This window comes from Podarcis raffonei, chromosome 17, assembly GCF_027172205.1.
Source record: "Podarcis raffonei isolate rPodRaf1 chromosome 17, rPodRaf1.pri, whole genome shotgun sequence".
Classification (NCBI taxonomy): domain Eukaryota; kingdom Metazoa; phylum Chordata; class Lepidosauria; order Squamata; family Lacertidae; genus Podarcis; species Podarcis raffonei.
In genome coordinates this window covers 25,212,346-25,235,161 of record NC_070618.1, presented here as the reverse complement: position 1 = coordinate 25,235,161, position 22,816 = coordinate 25,212,346, and the positions used below count along the sequence as shown (strand labels likewise).

At 43.4% G+C, this 22,816-nt stretch overlaps 1 protein-coding gene and 1 long non-coding RNA gene across 8 annotated transcripts in view; one reads left to right on the top strand and one right to left on the bottom strand.

Moving 5' to 3' along the window:
* The window catches only part of CCDC171 (coiled-coil domain containing 171), a 215,273-nt gene extending 196,949 nt beyond the window's left edge, over positions 1-18,324 (bottom strand). For 2 of the 7 annotated variants that reach the window (XM_053370256.1, XM_053370261.1), the window contains exons 1-6: positions 17,719-18,323; positions 14,166-14,333; positions 10,431-10,560; positions 9,262-9,436; positions 6,356-6,546; positions 3,230-3,361 (exon numbers count right to left, since the gene is read on the bottom strand). In XM_053370256.1, the coding sequence (XP_053226231.1) occupies positions 3,230-3,361; positions 6,356-6,546; positions 9,262-9,436; positions 10,431-10,560; positions 14,166-14,215 (678 nt within the window). In that variant the 5' untranslated portion in view covers positions 14,216-14,333; positions 17,719-18,323. Of the gene's footprint in view, positions 1-3,229; positions 3,362-6,355; positions 6,547-9,261; positions 9,437-10,430; positions 10,561-14,165; positions 14,334-15,870; positions 15,966-17,718 lie in introns of those variants that run through there. The other 5 variants (XM_053370259.1, XM_053370262.1, XM_053370260.1 and 2 more) reach the window with 4 other exon arrangements.
* On the top strand, positions 16,249-19,118 carry LOC128404580 (uncharacterized). The gene is made up of 2 exons (XR_008328140.1): positions 16,249-16,331; positions 17,385-19,118. It is a non-coding gene; the product is annotated as an uncharacterized LOC128404580 (long non-coding RNA).
* The last annotated feature ends 3,698 nt before the right edge of the window (positions 19,119-22,816 follow it).

The window sequence follows — 22,816 nt, the reverse complement described above, 5'->3', positions numbered from 1 at the left end:
TTCAGAAACATAAACAGCCGTCGTTTTCAGTTCCTGAGGAAGCATAAATCAGCACCCACCTGCCATCTGTGCCTTGGAAAAGCTGTCTCTAAAGAATCAGAGTCATCTCCCTCGTAACTAAGCTAACAAATAGGCTTCCTCTTTAGGCTGTTTCTTGTACATCACAAGGTTGATGCACTATATACTGAAGTAAGGTTGGAAGGAGGTGACCGATTATCTAGAGCAGTGCTTCCCAAAATTGGGTCTCCAGCTTCTTTCTGGACTACAACTCCCATCATCCCTAGCTAGCAAGACCAGTGGGCAGGGATGATGGGATTTGTAGTCCCAAAACAGCTGGAGACCCAAGTTTGGAAACACTGATCTAGGGCCTTGGCCTTCTAGGTTCTGTGGGATTGGTATTTTGTTTTGTTTCTGTACAAAATCATCTTATACAGTCGTACCTTGGTTCTCGAACGGAATCCGTTTTCCGTTCGAAAACCAAGGCACGGCTCCCGATTGGCTGCAAGAGCTTCCTGCACTCAATTGGAAGCCGCGTCAGACGTTCAGCTTCCAAAAAAAGTTCGCAAACCGGAACACTTCTGAGTTTGCAGCGTTCAGGAGCCAAAACGGACTAGTGCCAAGGCAGTCAAGAACCAAGGTGCAACTGTACACACAAAATAAGAGTGGATCAGTCATTTGCCCTAAATAGTTTACCAAACTCTAAAGCACATGGGGAAGAGAGGAAGAAGAAACCTTATTGCATGAGTTATGTTACGTTGGATCTCATCCATACAGAGCAGCGGTCAGCAAACTTTTTCAGCAGGGGGCTGGCCCACTGTCCCTCAGACCTTGTAGGGGGCCGGACTATTTTTTGGGGGGGGGGAGAAATGAACGAATTCCTATGCCCCACAAATAACCCAGAGGTGCATTTTAAATAAAAGCACACATTCTACTCATGTAAAAACACATTGATTCCTGGACTGTCCGTGGACCAGATTTAGAAGGCGATTGGGCCAGATCCAGCCCCTGGGCCTTAGTTTGCCTACCCATGATATAAAGGATAGGAGGGAGGGAGGAGGGGAGCAGTCCCCAAATTGACTCATTCGCACTCAAACAGTACATTATGTATGAAGTTGAAATGCCAGGGGAGACTTGAGGATTTTAATTTTTTCCACGGCCCAATTCAAGTAGCTGGAATTAAACATTTTATCACCACAACTTCAACGGAAGGGAAACAGAATGGACCCAAACTATGTGGGCTTCAATGAACTGCAGACCCAGGTGTTAAAAATAAATTTAAAAATCTACCGTGGTATGCTGTGTTTCTGGCCACAAGATGATGCTGTTGCATTTATTACAGAACCTCTGGTCTTCCTTTGATAAGAGAACAGGAGGCAGATAAACACCCCAGGCAGAAGGAGCGACTTAAAAGCATGGTTAATTCTCCTTATTTCTAAAGGACAACTCTTCAAATGGTTTATGGTCCAAGGCTGCCTTTCTGTCTGCTACCAGGCACTGGCCACATTTGCATGTGACAATAAATCAGGGTTGCTGGCTTACTGTGGTTTATCGTGGACACACAGCATACTGGTCAATTGCTCCTGGCTCCCTCCTCCTCCTCCCTTGGTGCAAGCAGGAGAAACAAACCCGGAAGCCACAATTAAGCTTCTGGGATTGTGGTTTCTTGCTCACTAACAAGCCAGGAAACGGCGATCTGCTATCGGTTTAAAAATCCGGGCTTGTTAGGGAGAGACTCACCACAATCCTGGATTGGGGAGTCACAGGAAGCCAAGCTTAAATGTGGCTTCCGAGCAAGTTTGTTTCTCCCAGTTGTGAACCAGGAGAGGCTGTGCACACAAGCACACAGCTCATGCGCAAAAAGCCACAATAAAAAGCAGCAACCCTGGCTCCAGCCTCCCAACCTGATTTTCAGTGATTCTCTAGCAGGCATTTGCATGCCATGATTGAAATCTGTTTTGAAAGGCAAGGCTAAAAGGATCAGATCTTCCTGTCTGAAGCCTGCAGTTCGATTGTTTGTGGACAAAGAAAGGCAAGCGTTTTGCAGAGCAGCCACAAAACACGCTAACACCAAAAGCTTGCCAGCCCACATCTTGCCTTATTTTAATGCGTAGTTAAATATGACAACCCCCCCCCAAAAAAAAACAGCATTCATAGTTGCACCACAGGGCAGAGTAGGGAAATGTCAAAATAAATAGCAGAAGAAAACCTGGTCAACGTCACAGAGTGTTCACGAACTTTGACATCTAGATCTGAAAGGTATCGGAGACATGGGAGCATGTAGGGCAATATCTGTAGGAAAAGGGGGGGTAGCAACTTTTATGAACTCTCTCATTGCAAGTCCAAAAAGACATCTGCTTTCCATTTCCAGTTTAATTTCCAACTGTCCCTGAAGGGCTCAGACTCACAGTAATAATAAGTTAAAGTATGTTATTCAGTGCGCTTAAAGAATTACAGTGGTACCTCGGTTTTCAAAAAGCTTAGTTCACAAACAACTCTGAACCCGAACACTGCAAAATTGGAAGTAGGTGTTCCGTTCTTCGGACTTGTTTTTTTGGAGCCGAATGTTTTGAGTCCCCTTGTGTTTCCTGTTGCGCTGCCAATTTGCACACACACACACACACACACACACACACACACACACATTGTAATTCAAGCCTTCCGTTTCCGACTGCAGTGTTCCAAGGTGATATTTGGAGCTTATATTTGGTGCTTTTGTTTTTGCTATTTATTTTGCACTTTTGTTTTGAGGCTTTTTCAGTTAATTTGTTTTTGTGGCTGTGTGGATCCAAGTTCAGATATTGATTGATTGATTGTGTGACTGCGGAAATGGATAAAAAAACCCCATCCAAACAATGACTATCATCAGTGCACGTAAGATTTTTTTTAAAAAAATTAATCATCTAGAATACTGTTTTATTTATTTTATAGTACAGTACATTGATTATTGCTTTCGTTTTATGGATCAATGGTCTTGTTAGACAGTAAAATTCACATTAAATTGCTGTTTTAGGGGTTGTTTTTAAAATTCTGGAACAGATCAATCCATTTTGCATTACTTTCTATAGGAAAGCGCGCCTTGGTTTTGGAACGCTTTGGTTTTGGAATGGACTTCCCAAACGGATTAAGTTTGGGAACCAAGGTACCACTGTAAATGCATGCTAGGTTTAGTTCATCACATATAGACATTAGTACGGCTAAAAGTAGCATTGCTGAACATGACCAGGAATACCTGCAACAGAAACTGGAGTTCATTTCTTTCTGCTTTCCATCGATCCGCCTGAGACCTAAATTCCTTTGCTGCCTCCTCCCTGATCTCTGCCTCTATTATGCTCCTCTGCTTCTGGTGGTGCTCCAAAGTCTCCTTTGTATGGATAAAGTTTAACTTTTATTTAATTAAAACATAGGTACCATGCATCACAACGCTGAAACTAATAATATCAGTTAGAAATAAGGCCACATGCATTTGATTTCAGTTCTCTAATGTTAATAGCAGAGAGAGGCCATTCCCACAAGACTATCTTCCTTCACTCACTACAAATTCAGGAGGCTGAATGAGTGAATGGGTCTTTGCATCAAATATGTTAGTCACATGCCGAGGAGCCTTCAAACCACGGCTTGGAAGACTGGGAAAGAGCAACAGAGAATTATCTAGCTCAGCAGCTCTTCTTCCTCTTTCTTGGAGGGGAGAAGAAAGTTAACTTCCACTTCTAGTAAGCAGAAAGCCATTGTAACTAAATACTACAAGTGATGGTTTACTCAAAACATCCTTGCCTGCAAACCAGAATCTCAAATGACAGTATGACCTGGCTTTCAGGTCCTGATTTGCAGGCAAACTCCTGTTGGAGCAAACCACGGTTTGCTGTATTCAGATGCAGCAAGGAACTATGGCTAGCTGTTAACTAGAAGTTTAAGGCTCGTATCTTCTTCCCTCGTTGGAGGGAATAGCGGAGGAGCAGGTTTGCGAGTCCAAGGCTTGTCACTTATCCTTTCAAATCCTCCCAGGCATGGTTTATGGCCTTTGCAGTTGCAGCCCATCAACATGTCAGTGCCCTAAGTTCCCATATAAATGCTAGGATCAAGAGCAGTGGTTAGCAAACTTTTTTAGGAGGGGGCTGGTTCACCACCCCTCAGATCTTGTGACACACACACACAGAGCAGAGGGGGCCTTCTCTCTCTTCCCCAGCCCCACCCGTCCCCCTGGTTTCCTACTTCCTCCGCCGCTCTGCCTGCAGTTGGGAGCCGGCGGTGGTGGCAGCGCCTCTCCTTTCTAGCCAGCTTTACCGGGCACAAGGCGTGGGGCCAGCAGGCACGCCAAGCTCCAGCTGAAGCCCTGCAACGCACCCGCCATGATGCCCACAGTGCAGCCATGGACGGAGACGCTGGCAGGTGGGTGACGAGTCTTGGCCGCACCTCAGCGCACAGGCGGCGAGGCTTCAGATTGGCTGGCTGCTGGCACCAATCAAAGCCCAGCTCCCCTCCTCTGCAGGGCAGGGAGAAGCCAGGAGGAGGCACCACCGCGGTGGGGGGGGGCGGAAATGGTGCCCGGGAAAAAATTGCAAAAAATAATAATGGTGCAGCCCGAACGATCACACCGATCCAAGCAGCAATTCCAAGTCTGTCTGTGGGCTGGATCCAGAAAGCAATTGGGCCTGATACAGCCTGAAGTCCTTGGTTTGCTGACCCCTGATTGCCCATAGCAACAGCAGGTAGGCGCTTTCCCTTCTACAACCAGCTATGAGGCAGAACCGCTTGCTTGCCTTACGCTGCGGTCAAAGCCTTCTGAAATCCATGCACGTGATTTATGGTGCCTTGCTTTTCAGGGTTTGTTCTAGTAAACTTGTATAAAAGCAGCAGCAGAAGAAGAATCAATATGAAGAGGCAGAATGTTTCTGCTCTGAGAAAATTACATTATTGAAATGCAGACAACTAACTGCATGCCTAGCAAGCCGCACCTTGCAGCTTTGGTAAAACACCGCATATGCTGTTATGTGGCAGATTGCAGAACGTTCCTTAACGTTAAACAGCTTTTGAGCTGGAGAATACATCCTTAGAGCAGGGGTAGGCAAGGTTTGCCAGCCATGGGCCGGATCAATCCCACGAAAATCATCCGTGAGCCGGACTGGCGCAGCGCAATGCTGGAAATCACATCTGCACATGTCCGTGGCGCCAGAAACTGCTTCTGTGCATGCCCAAACGCCGAAAATCGCACCTGCGCAGAAGCGATTTTCGGCGTCTGGCCATGTGCAGACGCGATTTTCAGTATCTGCGCATGTGCAGAAGCAATTTCCGGCCCGCTCAGCGAGTCCCCGTGCTGCACTGCGCCGGTTTAGCGCAGTGTGCCGGGGACTCGTCAAGCGGGTGGCTTGGTTTGGGGGAGGCTCGTGGGCCAGTAAAACAGCCTTTGTGGGCTGCATCCAGCCCATGGGCCGCATGTTGCTGACCCCTGCCTTAGAGCCACAGAGCCTTGATTTCAACAAGGCTCCCACTAGGCACAAACATTTTTAGAGGAAGTGGGCAGGATTCACCCATTGATTGGCATCAGTAGAAGCCCTGTACAAAGAGTTCTAACTTGTGCAACAGGGCTCCCCCCCCTTTACCCCCAGCCCCCCAAATCGGCTTGGGGAGGCTGGAAGAACCCCCCAGAATAGTGTACCGGGGAAGAGGGAAGGGCAATCATTCTGTCTGGCAGACTGATGGGCTTGCACAGGAAAAATGTTTGAATTCCACCCATTATGTTTTTGTGACATAGTATAAAGATAAGAGATTCTAGACCCTCCTAGCAATTTGGCTATAAAACTTCTAGCACATTTGCAAAGCTAAGCAGGGTTTGGTATGCTTTCAAACTGGATTGGGGAATGCCTGTTGAGATTCCTGCATTGCAGAGGTTGGACTAGATGGTGGGACTAGATGGGGTCCCTTCCAACTCTATGATTCAAGATGTGCAGCAAGAAGCTACTACATACCTTAAACCAGGAAAGGAATGTTCCCAGCACTGGTAAGTTTGGATTGACTTGTTTTGCTATGCCAACTTTCTGTATACCTGTTCAATTTTTCATGTGCATGGGATGGGGGAAGTTTAACAAGTCATCATCAGAAAAACCTACCACACAGAGTTAATAGGGAAGGGAAGGGCATAAATGCCACCCTATGCTCTTTGGAAGAAACACAGGTTGATAAGAAGAAGACAGTACATTGTTCCAGATTCTCCCAATAAGGCAGAGCGATATCTGGTTTTCAACATTGCGATATATCACCAGCTAAACACTGCGATATACCGATATATCACGATATCTGAAATAAGGATGGAGCTGTGTAGAAGTGGGTCCCAATACTCACAGTGTGAATAAATGCATACCTTCAAAATACTGTCCAGTTTAGCCTTCTCCTTCAAAAGGAATTCATATTCACTGTTGCAAGTATCAATGATGAGTTCTTTTTCAGAGATGTCGTTGATGAGTCGTTGCTGGTCTTCGTCCCACTGATGTTTAGCTATGCGATAGGTTCTCTCTGTCTCATTCAACTTGTGCTGCAAAGCTCTGATTGTTGCTAATGGGAAGAGAAACAAGGCTGCGGGCTAGTTTAACTTAAAAGCACTGCTGAAACATAATTAAAACCAGCAAAAGTTTTAAACCTTTTTTGTTTTGTTTTGTTAATAGACCTAGTCTTATACACGGAAAAATACGGTACTTCCTTTGCATGTGACTAAAGGTGGGTGTGACCTTACCTGCCCAGGTAACAAAAGGACAAGGCACGCAGCACACCCTCTCTCTTTGACTTCCTCTCTTTGTCCTCCTCCGTTGTCAGAGCAGCTTTTTAGCTAGAGTTGCTCTGTTGGCTTCCAGTCAACAGAGGACACTGGGATTATCCAGTATATGGATATACTTTGTAACTCAGTCTGCCTTCAGGGATCCAACAGTGAACTGATGATGTGAGTAAACTTATTTTATATACTTTACAGAAGACTGTGGGGTGTTTATTATTTTAAGAGGGAGTTCAAAAGCGCGTCAAAGTGCAAGTAGATAAATAGGTACCACTCCGGCGGGAAGGTAAATGGTGTTTCCGTGCGCTGCTCTGGTTTACCAGAAGCAGCTTAGTCATGCTGGCCACATGACCCGGAAGCTGTACGCCGGCTCCCTAGGCCAATAAAGCGAGATGAACACAACCCCAGAGTTGTCCGCGACTGTACTTAACAGTCAGGGGTCGTTTACCTTTACCAGGAACCTAATATTGAGAGGCTTAAACAAGCCTGCAACAAGTTACCTGCTGTGAGTTAAAAAGGGGAATGTAAAACTCTGCTAAGTTATAGAACTGCTAGCGCAAGTTGGGAAGGATATTAATAAACAATATATCCTCTCCTGCCTCCCTGAACATTCCCACAGTATCCTCCAGAAGTCACTGAACTACAATTTCAATAATTCCTGGCCATGCCAGCTGGCACTGATGAGAGCCAGTGTCTAACATCATCTAGATCAGCGGTTCTCAATCTGTTGGTCCCCAGATGTTGTTAGACTACAACTCCCATTATCCCTAGCTAGCAAGGCCAGAGCTCAGGGATGATGGGAGTTGTAGTCCAACAACATCTGGGGACCCACAGGTTGAGAACTGCTGATCTAGACGATCCCAGGCTAGAGAAAGCTACATCAGTTGAAACTCAGACAGATTCTTGGTGTCTCAGACTTTGAAGACCAGATGGGAAATGAACAAATCCTTTAATCTGAAGACAAAGCAGGAGCTGGCAATAAAAAAGGTGACGTTTTGTCCAAGGTAGTAAATTTTCAAGCGACTGTGATCCGCTGAAACCTGTAATTATGATTCCTTTCGGGCACAGAGATTCTACTGTTGCCACGGAGTACTGCAATTGCAAGCGTGTGGATGAACACAATTTCGGACCACAGAGACTTGAACGACAGTTCCAGTCATTTAAAAATAGGCAAAGAAAGGGAGCTTTTGCGGGGAGGGAAGCAAGGTGTAAATCGAGAGGGAAAACACTAAATCAAATGTCACAACCCAAACACCTTTCTGAGAAAAACAAAGAAAAAAGAAGTCCACGTGCGAACCTTTCAGACAGCATGTCTGAACATATCACAGAGCAGAAATTATAGCACCAACCCAAAGCAATCAAAGAAAGAAAGAAAGAAAGAAAGAAAGAAAGAAAGAAAGAAATCTCTAAGCAACAGGAGAGAAAGGGCATTAATTAAACCACTACCCAGGAGAAAACGAAGAAGCCAGATAGTCTGGATTCAGTACCAATGGCTTCTAATTCAGAAACTAAATGATAATTTAGGTTTATTCAATAGGCAGTGGAAAAGAAAGGTGCAGAAAGCCAAAAGCCTTTCACTTGTATATTTCCCCAAAGAAAGTTTTTGTTCAAAATATGACAAGGTGACTCAAAAGGAAAGTCATTTTAAAAAGAAAATCCATTCTAAAAGACACGCTTTTTAGAATGCAGTGATGGGTGTGATTTGGTGTTTGTACACAAAGCAAAGCAGATCACGTGTCAGATTTGAATCTAAAGAGTTTATTGGTGGCATTTTCACAGCTTCTGAACTATGAATGTGAACAGAATTTTGATCCCATAATTAAAGATGCAGGATAGATGAATTTCATTAACACTTACGTTTTGGGGAAAGGGGGCTACAACTTTTTTTAAAAGACTAGGACAGCAAAGAATCTAAACTGATCACATAGGAACAGAAAAATGGTGAGCAGTGAAAGAAAGAAATTGAGAATGTTCATCATTTTATTTACGTTGGGTAGTGGGGTTTGCAGAAGGTAAAGAAAGGTGCAGTCAATGGAATCAAGGCAGCGTATCAGTTTAGACGACAAAGGCTGTGTTTTAGGACCATACATTTTTGAGTAGGATGACGCAAATCTGTTAGGAGAGGCTCAGAACTTACAGGGTTAAGAGTTCTGAGTGATGACGCCTCACATTCTGAGGGCGGGCACAGAACACGGAAAGGGAGTGGTTTCTCTGTGTGTTTTCAGTCTGCGTGTTAGCTCTAAGGAGAGAGCAAGCAACATGGGCGAACTCTCGCCAGGCAGGAAATTTATAGCTGTTGTGTTTTGCTAAGGAATAAAGACTTTAAAGATAAGGACACTGCCTGTCAGCCTGAGTTATTGCTACCACACGACAGAACGTTCAAGCTTCTACTTCCGCTGTGTTTTACGCTCTGCTGAGTCAAAGGTCCCGGGGGAAGACCAGAGCTGCGCAGGGAAGTGTGCCGGACCCCTGGACGATCTTGACCCCGAATAAAATCTTACCTTGAAGCTGTTCTATTTGCATGTCGGCTTCACACAACTTGCCTTCTGAGGAATACCGTTCTATACCAACTTCTTTCCTTGCAAAAGCCAGCTCATACTCCAGGCTTTGCCGAACAGCCTCGCCTTTCTCTACCTCGGCTCGCAACTTGGCAATCTGGCTTTCATAGTTGGATAGCTGAAAAAGGAATGGCCCCAGGTAACTACCATTGATAACGGGTGCAATATTTCAAGAAGCAAATGGCTCAAGGCATATTTGGAGACTATTTTAAAATGGTTTCTAGGCAGCTGATGACCGATGTGAGAAACAAGTGGAAAACGTAGAAGGAAGAACTTTAATATTAAGATCAGATGGAATCTCCTTGAAAAGAATTCACTGAACTGGACTGGAAATGGATAATTCTGGCCTTAATAATGAGATTTTTTATTTTTTTTAGATTTTTGACTTTTCAAAGTCCTCTATCTTGATGAGAACATACACAGTGAGGTGGGAGACAAGGAAGAAAGGATCTCCCAGAGCTGGGAGGGTCTACTTTTCTGTATATGGAGAAAGGATGAGATATGATTGTGATAGTGGGCTTTTATATCTATTTTCTTTTCCTTTTTTCTCCCTTGCCTTTTTTGCTTTTTATTTCGGTCCTTCTTAATTTTTTAGACTAGTTTGGCTTTTATTGCAAGGGCAGAACATTGTCCCTCAGCTGGGACAGAATACACACAGGAAAACTGTGGTGATATTTGATCATTCAAAATATAATAAAAATAATGTTTTCTCCCTATGCAGAATGCACCTAAGAAAGGAGAAGTAGACACGTGTGACTTTTCCTTGCTAAGAAAGAAGCCGAGTTAGTGGGAAAGGACAAAGGCAAAGAAAATTTTGAGTAACAAAATAAACTCCCTCCTTTCACATCACTCTCCAGTGAACACCAGGTGTCATACTGTACAAAATGCAAATTACTGAGCTACTTCCCCACTAGAACTGGACTTTCATTTTACAAAGTCAATAATTTCATTCATTTCGTCATAAAACAAAGCGTTTGAATTCCCGTATCTTAAGAAGCACTTCTAAATGTTGACGTAAGACAGGTAGAGCCTAGGATCGCACCAACACATGACAGGCTACAAGACGAGGCCATTGTATACACAAAGATTTTGTATGATCATGAAGTACTTACTTCTGCATTATGTTTAGCAGTTATATCCAGTTTCTCTTTTTTGGCTTGATGGAGTTTTCTTCTCAGGTCCTCCTTCGTTTCCATCTCCGGCTCGCTACGGTTGCGTGGAAATGTCTTTCCAGCTTGCCTGCTCCGAAATGCAGAGATTTTAATTGACAGCGATGTTGCACTCAGATCTGCTTTGAACTTTAAATGATCAAGGCTGCAACTCTAAACACATCTGGCTCATAGAAATATGCCAGAGACCTGGCTATTCCTGAAACTGTACCAAAGCCCAATCACAAATAACATTCTATCATGTTTATTTCAAGCTTCAAAAATAGTTCAGGATATCTGCAGTGCTATTTGCTGCTGTCACAGCTTGTCTCCTAGTGTGAAAACAAGCGTTTTCATATCGTGGCCAGAAAAATCCAAAGTCTTTCACAGCTGGGTGAGAACATTAAAAATGTCTCTGCTTCTACATTTCTGCTTCAAAGTCCAGATTTTCTGTTAAAATAACGGTCTATATTTGGTAAATATACTTTGTATGTGAATGCTGACAATTTGTAATAAATTTGTAATAAATTTTGTTCATGCCCAATAGGAAGGAATTCAATGTCGTGGTAAGGCAATTGTTCTCTTACAGCAAGCATTTTGGCTTGTAATAATAATAATAACAATAATAGTAATAATAATTTATTTATATCACCCCCTCCCCAGCCGAAGCCGGGCTCAGAATGGCTAACAACAATAAAAGTAACACAGCATTCTAAAATCAATTCATTTTAAAATCAATTCAAATCAAATTAATGATTATATGGAACAGTCCCCCTCCTCCTCCCGGCTGTTATAGGGTTCTACTGGAGCCCTCCCCCCAAAAAATGCCAACGGGGGGGGGGGGGGAGGACAACAACCCAGGGCAAAGAGAAGTAGGAAGATCCACTGTGCCAGCAGAATTATTCTTATTCTTATTTATTCAATTTTTACACCGCCCTATACCTGGAGGTCTCAGGGCGGTTCCCAAACAAGACCACAACATATAAAATCAAACTGATTCCTTGTGGAGGGGGTCTTCCAGGGTGGGTCTCATCAGCTGAATCCCACCCAGAGTTCCTCTCTGTTTAGCTAGAGAAAGGTGAATGCTGGCAATCACTTTTAGCTATATCAACACTGACTGGTGCATTTCTGAAGTATTTGGTGATGAGACAGCAATTCAACGACATTTCAAAGAAACATGGAAACCCAATTCTTCTTTTCCTAATGAATAGCACTGAGCCATTTTTGTTTAACCAGATCATGGTTAACATTTGATAGAGCCACGAAGGGGAAGATAACTAGCTTTGCGTGTTGGCTCTTCCCCACAGACGGAAACAGGCCATCCCTGATTTAAAGCACATGCTTATTACTGTATTTTTCACTCTATAAGACGCACCAGACCACAAGATGCACCTAGTTTTTGGAGGAGGAAAACAAGAAAAAATATATTCTGAATCTCAGAAGCCAGAACAGCAAGAGGGATCGCTGCGCAGTGAAAGCAGCGATCCCTCTTGCTGTTCTGGCTTCTGGGATAGATGCGCAGCCTGCATTCGCTCCATAAGACGCACACACACACATTTCCCCTTACTTTTTAGGAGGGAAAAAGTGAGTCTTATAGAGCAAAAAATACGGTAATCTGTGGTCACTGGGAGGCTTTAGCAATGAACTGAGCTTAGCATGGCTACCCTTTAGCAACTGCGGAGGAATTGAGAGGGAGCTCATAGCTGGAGCCTCCAGACAACAGAAAACCCATACAGAAATGCCACTGTAGGGGATCTTTTAAGTTATGCCCACGTTGTGTTCGAAATTCGCCAGGTGCCAGGAGCATTTCACATGCGACCAAGTGAAGATGCCTGGGCATCAAGATGGCGGCTGATAGGTACCACGGCGGCGGGAAGGTAAACAGCGTTTCCATGTTCTCTGGCACTCATCACGGTGTTCCATTGCACCGGAAGTGGTTTAGTCCTGCTGGCTACATGACCCAGAAAAGCTGTAGACAAACGCCGGTTCCCTCGGCCTGAAGCGAGATGAGCGCCGCAACCCCATAGCCACCTTTGACTAGACTTTACTGTCCAGGGTTCCTTTACCTTTTTTACCTATTCAGAGGCCTACTGGCATTCTGTGAATGTATTGTTAATTATGTATCATTGCTCTGCCCTACACATTGCATAATTTCTTTCTAAATACTGATTTAACTGTGTTTCTGTTTTCTGCTTCCCTTGCTTTGAGCGTTGCTCCCATAGAAAACACCAGTAAGATCAGGGTGCAGTTATATTATTTTTCTAAACCCCGTTTTTACTCAAGATGCTAAATGCATGTCTGTGAGGTAAGAGTCATACCTGGCTTCTAACAAGTTGTGTTTTCCATGCCCGAAATAGAACATTAAATTAATTGCATGCATTTGTATTGCAGCAACACTAATATTGCCATAATTAAACCGCCAGCTGTGTTAATCTGGTGCAAACCTGTTTCCTCTTGACACAGTTCAAACCAATCAGCTTCCCTTTCTGCTTCTCGTTAATTGGAAATATGGCTTGAATCATATATTGCCAGCTGTGGCTGCTCAAACACCATTCCCACTAAGGTTTGATACAGAGCAAGCCATTTCAAAGGACCCAGCAACATGGTTGCTTGCCACAGTAGATTCACCCATACTATTGCTTTTAATGTATGAACCTCCCCTGCAGTGCTAGAAACTCAGATATATAAGCTAGGCAGCAAATGGCTCCTTAAACCAGGGTTGCAGCCACCAAAACAGAATGCCTGGTTGCCATTTTGGGGCCAGATGGCTCAAAGGTCATATTTTTAATACGATTTTTGGGTTCCTGAAATTCATTCTGATTGTGTAGATGAAATATAACCAGGGCCGGATTTAGGTTTGATGAGGCCCTAAAGTACTGAAGGAAATGGGGCCTTTTTTACGTGATATTTTAGAGAGCATCAAGCGTCAAGTAAATGCTGGAAATGTAAGATGGTAGATGGGTCATTCTTCCATATGTAGTGAACACATAAAAAAAGCTGAAGGCTTTTGGGAAATGATAGATAATGAAATGAAGAAAATGTTTAAATGGGCTATTCCCAAAAGACCAGAAGCTTTTCTTATAGGTATAATAGGGACAGATGTTCCAAAGAAGATGACCAAACTATTTCTGTATGTGACAACAGCAGCTAGAATATTATATGCACAGAAATGGAAAGAAGGGAAAGTTCCAACGAAGGAAGAGTGGATTTTGAAAGTAATGGACTAGGCAGAAATGGCAAAGCTGTCAGCGAAATCAAGAGATCAGAATGATGAACTTTTTATAGAAGAATGGAGGCCTTTTGTGGACTATTAGAAGAATATACAATAGTCAAATGCAATCATGGGCAGGATTTGTGATACAAACAGCGTGAGAAAAATGATAAAATAACTAACAGAGAAACTTTTTGTAACAGATAAAGATATAACACAGTAGAAAAGGTCTGAGTAAAAACACAGGGGAGGGGAGGGGAGGAAGTCAACTTATAGAACAATGTGTTTGATTGGAAGGTTATTGTGAAAACGTTTGAAAGCTAAACAGAAATCTGCGCTGAAGATACAGCTCCTCTGGTCAAAATTGTTACAAAAAAACTACACAGGGGTTTGTTTTCTGAACTGTCAGGTAGTAGAAATTGCCATCCACTCACACAATGGAAACTTGCATCATTGGATTGAGTTTTAATTAAAGGAATGAAACTCACCATTTCTTTTCGGGAACCAGAGTATCGATCTGAGGATTCATGGCTTCCATGTTCCAGCCACTTATTCTACATATTGCGGACAATTAATGTAAACTTCATCGTTTATATTCTTTGTTGCAACAGAAAAACTTTGGGCAATGCTTTGCTCCCACACATCTTAAAGAAACCCTATATGATAAAGACATTTAAAGGGATATTTTAACAGCATGCCCTTCTCAATGAGTGTTTTCCTTGAAATGTGGCACTCAAAACTAGGAGCACTACTCCAGATATGGCTCAACCAGCACAGAACAGAGCAGAATGAATCCTTCTCGTGATCTGAGATGCTTTTAATACAGTCCAAGATAACATTAGCTTTTTTAGAAATCACATTGCACTCCTAGCTTAGATTCAACTAGGGCACCTAGATCCTTTTCACAGGTATTGCTGCCAAGTGGCAGGCCTCACCTATATAATACTTGGTGACTTGGGCACAGGTTGCACCTAAATGCAGCACTTGTAAACAAGTGGATTTGGGTAGATGCAGCTTGCCATGCAGAGATAAGGGGGGAAATGCAACTTCTGCACAACTACAGACGATCAAGGAAATATCGTCCTCCTTTTGTTTGCTTTGTTTATTTGAAATTAGAGGTCCTCACTTCATAGCCAGAGGGGTTACAAGTTTGTCAAGCATGCAAGTATGTGTGTGGTTAAAAAATAAACAAATCACTATTTACAATCACAGCAATCTAATCTCCTGCTAAGAGAAGCTAAATCAGTGCAAGACAAAACTGCACGAAGGACCATCTGAAATCCTTGTTCATTCACATTAAGGTGTTGCATGAACCACATATTTGCAATAACAGAAGTGTTATGTTTCCTAAGCAGCAGGGAAATGTACCTTTTGAAATAAGTTTCCCAAATGCTTCTGAGACAGGCGACCGTACACCTTGAGATAAGCTTGGCTCACACTTATCAACTAGCATTGTAACACAAAATCCCCCCCCTTTTTTTTTTGCTTATAGCAGCTGCAAGGCAGAGAGATGTTCAGCGAGTGCCACTTTCCCCATCGCCACATCTCAATGCTAGGAAAAACTGCACCTGGTGAACCTCCACCTGCCGCAGAACATGTGCCAGGACAAGCCAGCAGTCCTACTCAACTTCTCTCACCCTGCCTCTTTGTACAATCATTGCTCCTTGGGGCAGGAGAACAACTTCGCTCTTACCTTTTAGCCCCAAGGTTTTCCAAACTTGGGTCTCTGGCAGTTTTTATTTTTTTTGGGGGGGGGACTACAACTCCCATCATCCCCAGCTGGCAGGACCAGTGGTCAAGGATGATGGGAATTGTAGTCCCTTAAAAAAAAACCACACACAGAGCCAGAGACCCAAGTTTGGGAAACCCTGGTTTAGCCAAATCTCCAGGAGGTGGGGATACTTGGGTTTTTATCATGCATTTCGTGATTCCGTACTGTGATTTTTATTTTTTTTTAATGTTGGGAGCCGCCCTGGGACCTGCGGGTAACAGGGCGGTACACTAACAACACTAATACTAATATTATTATTAATAATAAATACACCACCACCACCACCCCCTCCTTCCTCCCTTGCAAAACCAAACTGTTTGGGACCAACTCCCTCTCCTCCCATCTATTTCCCCTGCCAAGCGCCTCCAACACAGGCAGCTCGCTGCCCCCACCGCGATTCCCACGACCCCCTTCATACGTACCCCGTATAGCCGCCAGTTACGAGCAGCCCAGACCAGAAAAGTCTATTTAGGATTGAAGAAGAAAGGGAGTCCGGGGACTCTAGGACCCAGGGGAGGAACGGGAAAGCTAAGCCACGCCCAGCGCCTCCTGGGAGGTGGGTTTTTCCTCCTCCTCCGCAACGGCTACTTCCGGTAAACAGTTCCCAGCCGCGCCGCCCACCCCCTTTCGGAAGCTTCGCCCCGCCTTCCGGCCTCGGAACGCGGCTTCCCATTGGAGGAGCTGCCGATTGTGACGCGACGCGTTCCAAAGGGGCAAGAGACCGGGCGGCTCTTCCCAGCTACTGTCGGCTTCGGATGTTGCAAAGGAGCATGCGCGGAGGGGGGCGGGACGCTAGGCAAGGTTTTTCCCCATTTTATTTCCCGCCGTTTTTGGCGCTCTGCAGAAATGCAGGAACCGTTAAAGGGCTGGGGCTCTTGCCAAGGTGCACACGGCTATTTCTGCATACATTTTTAAATAATAATTATATAGAATATATTAGTTTGCTGGCAGTTGTGCAGAGCATTTTGCGCGAATAAATGGCATTCCGTACTGGTTATTGGAGCTGCATTTGAGAAAGCAGCTATGAAATTGTTTTTAGAAGATTTAAGCAAAGATCTGAGAGTTTCCTTTCTCGCTTTGGAATTTTGCTGAGCTTTTAGATGTGTAATTTCCTAAATGCTTGCATTGTTTTATGTTGCTTTGATTCTCTCAAATTACTTGGTAATTATTATATTTTGTGTTGGAATTAAGCATTCTACGAGGTTGTTCCAACAACATTACCGTTAATGCATGTCTGAGGTTGGCGAATTGGGACCTTGGGGGTTTAAAAAACGTTTGAGAATAATTACTGGCAACAGCACTAGACTTTTACCTAGGGACATTAAGGTTCTATTTATATTGAAGGTTCTTTCCATCCAAATCGGTCTTTCATTCGGTTGGTAACATACCTCCACAGATAAAATAGAAAACGTATTGTTTAGCAAATCATTGTGCAAGTTGCATCACAGTGTTCAGCACTGAGTGTAAAGGAATGAGAATCTACATATTGTTAAGAGCATTGGACTTGGACTAGCAAGTAGTGAGTTCAATGTCCATTCAGTCATGAATCTCACAGGCTACCTTTCAGGTAGTAAACTTTCATTCTTTTACAAAGTGTACGTGCAAGGTTTTTGTGTCAGCGTTATGTGCTGAGTATTGTGCTTTTAGATTATTATATTTTGCCAGAACAGCAGGATATAAAGTATTATGATAATAATACCCTCCTTAGTTGGGGGAGAAGGCAAGCTTCTGTGTGAAAAAGGAGACAGAATTGCAATGAACAGTCAAGGTGTATATATTTTTAAGGAAGAGCAAATATTAGGGAATTACAATAAGCTTACAGGTGACCTTCCAAAAGAAGCCAAATCTTGCCCCTTAGAATAGTGACGTGTGTCAAACGTAAGACTTTCTTCTGTTTACTGGGGCCAAAATCCTGTGTTTTTTCCTTGTTTTACAGCGATCTAGGCGAGACAGGTACAGGAGCCCTGAGAGAACAAAACATTGGCAACGCAAGTAGACAGAAGGGAGTCAGCCCATATTCAACTTCTGCATATCCAGCTGGCCCTGCCTACCTACCCCAACTTCCCCTGAACCATCTAGTGGGGTTTCTCACTTCTTCCAGCCACCTCCCACTAGTAACTACCTCTTGCCCTCAGCCACCCTGTCCATTTGTGACATCACAGGAAGTTTGTAGCCCATGGCAACTGCTTAGGGGTGCATCTGCACAGCCTCCCATCCTGGTACCGGAAAGGGGAATGTCATGAACTTTACTTAGATGTATTTAGAAATACCTTGATTTAGAAGTAGAAGATGGCTTGCTTAAGCTCTGCCGTCCCCTTCATTGCTGCTTTCAGGGAAAGCTTTGTTGGCTTATGACATCCATGAAAGACAAACACAGATATGGTGAGGGGAATGGCCCTCGTTCAACAGTTATCATCCAACCACCTCCATTGGCCAGCCTGCCAACCTCCTCTGGCTTCCACCCATGAATATCTAGTGGTTCATTCACCCAGAGCCTGGACGGCAACCTACACCGCTATCTGAACATGCAATTCCCAGGCATAGCATGTCTGGTGGGTGACCTATATCCACATTCTCCATTCATACTTACCCCAGCATCAACCCACAAATATCCACACAGCTTTTGTCAGTGGCCTTCTGAAGGTGAATTTCAACCAGCTTGCGTGCACAAACTTCAGCCTCCTTCAACCCTGCGGCATCCCAGGCTTCCACATGCTAATCACAGCTTCTGCCAGGTCCATCGCCAGCTTCAAACCATGGATATCTGCCGCTTTCAAGCCGCGGTCCTGCTCAGCAGGTACATTTGCCTTCTCGTTGCTCCACAACATCTCATTGACGGATGATGGCCTCCTTCCATTTGCCACTTGGCCTCCACGCGGAAGGAGATCACCAAGTACTGAATAACACAACTGTTTTCCGCTGTGTCCTTTTCAAGCTTTGCCTTGGGCTTTCCCCTTGGGCCGCTTTTGTATATCCACTGAGCTGCCATGTGCTTATGTGACATCACAGGGCGTCCACAGCCAATAACAGCAGCTGGACAGGCATCATCATCATCGCCTCCTCAGGCCTCACAATGGTGGGTGCAGCTCAGCAGCCATTTCCCCTTTGCTTGTTTGCTATGTACAGCTCACTCCTTATCTATAATGACATCAGAAAAAGGCATGCCATAAATCCACCTTCCCATTTTGATTCTCTGGCATCCTATCTGCATAACCTAGCAATCCCAAAATATAGACACACTTTTACACTCAAAAGATTGAATGTATTCCCTTGGCTGTACTTGAGGGACAATTCCAACAGATTCCACACGAAAAACGTTTATGTCCCTGTGGAGAAGGCAGTACCGAATCGGTGGCGCATGCCCTTCTGGTTTGCACTCTTTATAAAGACTTGAGGAATAAGATTATCACCCCTCTTTTATTGTCCATTCTGGGTCTCCCAACCACTGCCACAGTGTCCTTTCTCTTGGCAGATGAAGATGAGCAGGTGACAGCAAAGGTTGCAAGGTTTTTAGCTGGGGCAATCAGAATAAGATCCACCATTTGACTGCTGATTCAGGACCCTAAACTGTGTTTTATATAATCAACTTTTTACTTCTGTTCTGTGTATATTGCAATGTTCTTTTGTTGCTATGGCCTATGGCTGATGCAAATAAAGTTTCATTCATTCATTCAATCCATGGGGGGGGGGGTAATTTTTCATCCTGATGGCTGCATTCCCTTGGGTCAGATTTTCCATGTATGGGAGCCAACTCCTAAGGGCCAAGGTCCCTTTACCTCCCCCCCAAAAAATATTGATTAGTTGAATAGTTGCATCAGGTATGCTTGAACACCTGTTTTGTGCAGTTGTGTGGGATTCTATTCAGGGGGTTGAGTAATAGACTGGAGAAGCCAGTATAAGTTGCAATTTCAGCTGAAATTGGGGGAAACCACTTGAAGCATCTGCTATATTGAGCTATTTCAGTTGCTTTTGTTTGATTTGCTCATTGCAAACAGCTAAAAGTGTTAATTTTGATAATAAGCCTGATTTGCAATGGAGGTTGAATAATTTTGATTGCAAATGTATGACTATTAGTATGATTTGCACTTTTATCTATGGATATAAGTAATATAGGTATCATTTTTTTATTCTCATGTAACAATTTCCCAGGGAGTAGTCATGTTAAACAGTTGAAGCAAAAAGAGAATTTTGGCATCTTAAAAATTAGCAAATTTAAAATGGCATAAGATTATTTGATAACAATCCACAGACTTAAGTTTCTTTATTCTCTACAGTCAACCTGACAAGAGTTCTATATGACACAAAAGCTTCAATTTTTTTCAGTAATATGTCAAAGTACATAATTTTGTTTCTTGTTCTATAAAAACAACATGATCACTCAGACACTGATCAGTACAATTTTGCTTTCAACGTCCTTTCCCTCTCAGCTATTCCCATGTTGGTGACAGTGCAGTAGAAGCAGATAGCGGAAGCATTCAAGACTCAGGGTAGACGTAAATAAGAATAGAAAAATGCAAGAAGGATCTTATTTAATCAAAGCTGCTATACAACCCTACTTTTGTTGGCACAATATTTTAGAATACAATATACATTCCTGGGAGACGGTTTCCTTATAGCAACAACTCTGTTATCAGTGTAAGAAACCTTGCTGCATCAGTAGTATTGTTTTTTTAACAACAGCAACATCTACTGACTTTTCCCAAAACTATTTGTTCAAATTAACAAGGTTTTGCCTCCAGGCAAGAGCATCAGTAAGACTGAAAAGCAGTTAAGTGAGTACTATTATCTCTGTTCTCTTTTTAATCTACATTTGAATTCGCTCAGGAGAAAGACAATTTGCTTTATTATTCAAAGCTGAATATAGAACTTTGTTTTTAAGCATTGTTCTTCAGCAGAAACTATTGATTGTTGTCTTTTCCCCCTTAAAAGTCAGAGGAGCACAAGGGGTTTCAACTGGTTAATGAAATGAGGCAGGCAATTTCCTCATGTCTTAAGTATCTATAAACTATGGGGGGAGCACATGGTTTGGAAAGACATGCTTCTACATAGGTTTGAGTCCTGATAGCAGGACCTCCCTTTTTAGAAATGTATTTAATTCATTTATTATATGCTTATCCCTCCCATTCTTCAAGGAGCTCGGAGCACCATACAAAGTTCTTCCCTTCTCACCTCCTTTTATATTTGCAACAACACACTGAGGTACATTATGTTGGTAGATGGGGACTGCTCCGAGGTTACATGATGTCTTTCCAACCCTAGGCCAACACTCTTTTTAACTACTTAAATCACACTAGTTAAGAAATTAGCTACTTGTTGCACCATCCTGCAAGACCTGTGAGTTTTGGGGACAGCTCACAATATCACTGAGGGTGCAGGGCCACCATTAAATTAAGTGCCAACTCATGCCAATGTTCAGCTGCACATGGCTACGTGTAGGTTTTTTAAACATGCCAACGCAAACCTATGGCTTTGCAATTTGTAATGGCGTTCAAAATAGCATTTAAAATTTAATCCAGCACGTAATGGCAGCTGCACCCAGCAGACTCACTCATGAGATTTCATGCAGAAATTTGAAGCGGTTCCCACATATGCTCAGTGGCAACACTTGATACTATTACTTTTGAGGAAATAATTTGCTCATTCCATTTTATTGCACCCTTCTATCAGTGAACCCAGAACAGCATTTTGGCTTCACAACAAGCCTGCGAAGCTAGCTAAAACTGAGAATGAGCTTCCTCTTTTGAGCAGGGATTTGACTCCAGGTCGACTTGAACACAAGATTTATACAGGGTTCTCAAATTGTTTCATTTAGGTGGTACTGTATGTAGTGTGTCTGGATTTGTGGCGATGGCACATTCATTGTATTAAATATTCCTATTGATTTTTAATTCCTGAAATTGTAATACAATAGCATAATATAGAAGAAATAAATGAAGCAACTTAAATGCAATTTAAATTTGCTCAGCACCTAGCACTGTGCGTTACAATTGCCAAACAGGCCAAAAGAAAAAGAAGTGTTCAACGAAGGCCCCTCACCGATCTTCAAGTGGTCCAGAAGGAAAAAGTCTGGGGGAACCACTGATCTATAATAATTATCTTCATAGATGACACCAAAGTCCAGCTAATCCAGTATTCTGTTTCCAAAAGCAATCAAACAGCAGCCCAACAAAGCAGAATGTGAAAATGATATGCCGTTCCTCATTTTTTCTTTCTGCCTCTGGTATTCCAAGATATACTTCTTCTGTACATAGTTCAGTTTTAGCCACCATGGCGAATAGCTGTTCTCCTTCCAATCAGCCGGAGAAGGAACAGTTCCAGGACACTTTCTTCCCTTTCCCTGCCAGAAAGAATATTCAAGACAGCAGAACTAAAGAGAACCCTATTATGGCTCCGTTCATCAGCCAGAGAACTAAGGGCTGCAGGGATGTGTGAGTTTGGGGGTGGTAGTGAATTGTTGCTACCTACTGTAAGAATTTGATTGAAAGGCGAGGCATAAATATTAAAAATTAATAAAATTGTATAAAAGAAAAAGGGACAGATCCTTGCTGACCTGAATGTAGGATCTGAACCCACAACCCTATGGTAACTAAACAAAAGTACATTGGCTAATGCAGTGGTATCTCAGGTTAAGTACTTAATTCGTTCCGGTGGTCCGTTCTTAACCTGAAACTGTTCTTAACCTGAGGCACCACTTTAGCTAATGGGGCCTCCTGCTGCTGCCGCGCCGCCGGAGCCCGATTTCTGTTCTTATCCTGAAGCAAAGTTCTTAACCTGAAGCACTATTTCTGGGTTAGCGGAGTGTGTAACCTGAAGCGTATGTAACCTGAGATACCACTGTACTCTGCCACAGCAGAGTCAGAGGTACCAGATGCAAAGGGCGGCAGCATCCTGTTACCTTTCATATACTGCATCTCTGAATACATTCCAGTCCTGGCAATTGTTTTCCTTACTACTACAACAACAACAACAACTCTATCAGCAATGTGGAAATCACAAAAATGTGGGCGCAACTTTTTCCATTGCTGACACCTGCCACATTTCCACCTCCTTCGCAGTTGTTGATATATTTCTGTACAACTAAGCCATCCCTCTAACTTGCATATATTTTCCATCAACACTTCTTCACATTGGCATCTCTAGCCATGCTCCCAAATGCACAGCTCAAAGCCCCAGTCGATGGAGGCTAAACCAAGATTATAAGCACAGATTTCCTAAGTCAGAAGGACTTCAGTATTCGAACAGACAGCAGCTCTCAGGCCAGAGGTCTTCCCTTTGACTTCCTTCGCCTCAGGGAGTGGGTTTGAGTTGGGGGTGCCAGCGGAAAAGAACAAGGTTGTAGCAGGGATTCTGCCCCACTCCCTTACAACT